This window comes from Fragaria vesca, linkage group LG2 (assembly GCF_000184155.1).
Source record: "Fragaria vesca subsp. vesca linkage group LG2, FraVesHawaii_1.0, whole genome shotgun sequence".
Classification (NCBI taxonomy): domain Eukaryota; kingdom Viridiplantae; phylum Streptophyta; class Magnoliopsida; order Rosales; family Rosaceae; genus Fragaria; species Fragaria vesca.
This window is the reverse complement of record NC_020492.1, coordinates 338,721-342,298: the sequence shown is the minus strand read 5'-3', so window position 1 is coordinate 342,298 and position 3,578 is coordinate 338,721. Positions and strand designations below refer to the sequence as shown.

Genomic DNA, 3,578 nt, shown 5'->3' with positions numbered 1-3,578 from the left:
ATATATATATATATATATATATATATATTGAAAAGAAACGAAAGTTACAACGACGTACCTCTAGGGCAACCTATATTTATCGTATCTAAATGTAAAACATGCGCAACCTGAGGAGGAAGGACACTTAGCCGGATCTTCGAAGAATTGAAACCGTGCCCGAGATTTGCAAGAGCATCCACCAGGAAGCTAGCTTCTTGGAAAGTATGAGCAAAGCTGATATTATCAAACTTACTTGCAACATAAAAGACATCTCAGATGTGGGATTGAGACGCCAAAGGACTTCACATGCATTATTAATGCAGTTGATCGTTAAGAGAGATTATTTTTCAACCACAATAGACTTCAATCTTTTAGCAGTAGCAAGACCATCTCTAAAGGACAACATAACATTCAGCAATCGGTACACTAAAAATATGAAGTCGACGTGCACCAACAACTAAATAACAAAACCAGTAGCACCAGAGGTGGAAATGATACAACCATCAAAGTTAAGCTTCACCCAATTTAGAGCAGGAGAGATCCCACAGATGTCAGCAACTTTTGAAGCAGAAGCAACTAAGGAACCATTATTATTGCGATAGGAAGTATCAATAGATGCCGCAGTATAAACAACTAAGGTGAGAGTGGACTGAACAAATCGAAAGATAGTGTTGTTACGAGACTTCTAGATCTGCCAACACACTAGAACACAATCTTCAACTAGCGAGGCTCTATTAATTGTTGATCTGCTGAACTCTAGTTAACAAAAAAAAATAATGAGAATAAAAAGAAAAAAAAATAATGAGAATAATGACACTTCATCTCAAGCATGAGATCGTAAAAATTAAATTTTAAGCAATAAAGAGATTAATTTAAGTGAACAAGGGTTGCGTAGTCAACCATCTGTCTCAAGTCTCTAGTTTGTAGCAGAACAGAATAGCTGAGAGAGAAGAAGTGGTAGCAATGATGGGGGTAAGCCGGAGACAAAACGTCCAGTCTCGGGTGGGAATTGCAATAGCCATTGGAGTCATTCTGGGTTGTGTTTTCGCCTTGTGCTTCCCTAATGGCTTCATCTCCATTTCCAATCCCGCCCCTATTCTCAATCGCCGCTTCGCCAAATCCATTGCCCAGGTCAGCAACCCATTTTCTTCTTCTTCTGTTTGTTTCACTCATTGTTTACTATTTGAATCAAATGCTGTGAGATTCTGAAACCAAAATGACGCCCAGTTGACTTCTGATTTTGGTGCATGTAATTGCAACTGATCAAATGGGTGACCAGTGCTGTGAGTTGACTTCTGATTTTGGTGCATGTGAGTTCTGAATCAAACCCAGTACCTGCAACTGATCATTTGATCTTTGTGTGATATTCATTGTAGAATGATTATGACTTAATAAGACCAAACATGATAAAGTGACAGTCTTTCAATACTAAATACCTTTTCATATATGGTTTGATTGGATTTTGAGGTGTACCCATTTGTGCATTTTGTGTGAGTGATTACAGAATTGTGGGCTACTTGTGATCATTTGATATCTGTTTTGGTGTTCTAGCAGCTTATAATAAATTGGTTTGGGGTACAAATTTGAGGTCATGTTCATGTTTTTAGGTTGGTTCTACCCTGTGTGAATCATCTGAACGGCTCAACATGCTGAAATCGGAGTTTGTTGCGGCGTCAGAGGAGAATTCCGAGTTGAAAAAGAAGGTTAGGGAACTGACAGAGAAGTTTCGGTTGGCTGAACAAAGGAAAGATCAGGCTGAAAAGCAAGTTCTTGTCTTGGGTGATCAGAAGAAAGCTGGGCCTTTTGGTACTGTCAAAGGCTTAAGAACCAACCCCTCTGTTGTTCCTGATGAATCTGTGAATCCAAGATTGGCAAAGGTTTTGGAGAAAGTTGCTGTCAATAAAGAGATCATAGTTGCTCTTGCAAACTCAAATGTGAAGGAGATGTTGGAGGTATGGTTCACTAATATTAAAAGAGTGGGCATACCCAATTATCTGGTTGTTGCTTTGGATGAAGAAATTGCCAGATACTGTGAAGCAAATAATGTGCCAGTATATAAGAGAGACCCAGATAAAGGCATTGATTCTGTTGCCAGAACGGGGGGGAACCATGCTGTCTCTGGTTTGAAATTTCATATCTTGAGGGAGTTTTTGCAGCTGGGATATAGTGTCCTTCTGTCAGATGTTGATATTGTGTACCTGCAAAACCCTTTTAACCATCTCTATCGTGATTCCGATGTGGAGTCCATGACGGATGGACATAATAATAATACTGCTTATGGCTTCAATGATGTCTTTGATGAACCAAAGATGGGTTGGGCTCGATATGCTCATACAATGCGTATGTGGGTTTATAACTCTGGCTTCTTCTACATTCGACCAACAATTCCTTCAATTGAACTGTTGGATCGGGTGGCTGGTCGGCTTTCTAAGCAGCCAAACTCTTGGGACCAGGCAGTTTTCAATGAGGAACTCTTTTTCCCTTCTCATCCTGGGTATGATGGCCTTCATGCGTCGAGGAGAACTATGGATTTCTATCTCTTTATGAATAGCAAGGTCCTGTTTAAGACTGTGAGGAAAGATGATAATCTAAGCAAGTTGAAGCCGGTAATTGTTCATGTCAATTACCATCCTGATAAACTTCCACGCATGCTAGCAGTTGTGGAATTTTACGTTAACGGGAAGCAGGATGCCCTGAAATCTTTTCCTGATGGCTCAGAGTAGTAAAGATTCTTCTGATTATACATTCAGGCATTGGCCAAAAGACAACATCATACATTCTGGCATTTTGATGCTATGTGTTCCAAAGAATTTTAAGGTAACTGTTTCAACAGCATACATGGACAATCAACTCTTAAAGAATTGTAAGGAATGTTCTGAGACCATATCTGATACGCCTTGTCTGGATTTTGTTAAATTTTGTTGCTTCTCTACCACTTTAACTATACCTCTGTGCTGTTGCATGATTATAGGTGCATTTTACTTTTATCAAGCTATATAAGTGACTTGTTTGCTTTCTATCATTGATCAATGTAATTAGAAATAGAACATCTTGCTTTCACTTTCTTATCCACTCATCACTTGTATCAAAGTTTGCAGTTGTTGGAAATGACATCGTGTATGTGCATAGATAACCATTTGTTAGGACTCAGATTCCCATTTCTTATGCTGTGTACAGATACCCCCAACTCTGCAACTTAGGTTGGAGCATCCATGGTAAACTAGAAACACAAGTCAGAATCACATATTTCAATCTCTTACATTACATGTTTTCAGTAAAGCAGTTACTTCATATAGCTGGTAACTTGATCTTCGACTTGGCATTTGTAAGCCGAAAGGATACGCAACTCTTATGAAAGTGGATAGCAGGTCTAAAGCTAAAAGAACCCAAGAGTTAGATCGTAGGCTGACAGCCGCTGTAAGGATAAACTATTACTCTAAACTTTGGCAATATGAGTGTACCTCTATTATCAAGTTATGAAATGGCGCTTCTGAGTGATCCTAGTTATTTATATTCTGTATGAGTGACGGAACTTTGAAGAGGCTTCTCTTCATTCCAGTGGTAGTTTTTACACTGGTTTTTACGACACGTTTAGAACT

General features: G+C 39.0%; 1 protein-coding gene across 1 annotated transcript; it reads left to right on the top strand.

Moving 5' to 3' along the window:
* Window positions 1-881: 881 nt before the first annotated feature.
* On the top strand, window positions 882-3,083 carry LOC101307940. The gene is made up of 2 exons (XM_004289578.1): window positions 882-1,110; window positions 1,587-3,083. The coding sequence occupies exons 1-2, from the start codon at window positions 943-945 to the stop codon at window positions 2,700-2,702; spliced, it is 1,284 nt and encodes a 427-aa protein (XP_004289626.1). The 5' UTR covers window positions 882-942; the 3' UTR covers window positions 2,703-3,083.
* Window positions 3,084-3,578: the final 495 nt, after the last annotated feature.

Bases quoted from the DNA above. Each gene is read 5' to 3' on its own strand.
- LOC101307940 (XM_004289578.1), top strand. From the start codon at position 943: ATGATGGGGGTAAGCCGGAGACAAAACGTCCAGTCTCGGGTGGGAATT. The intron at 1,111-1,586 runs GTCAGCAACCCA...TCATGTTTTTAG, and splicing joins TCGCCAAATCCATTGCCCAG to GTTGGTTCTACCCTGTGTGA.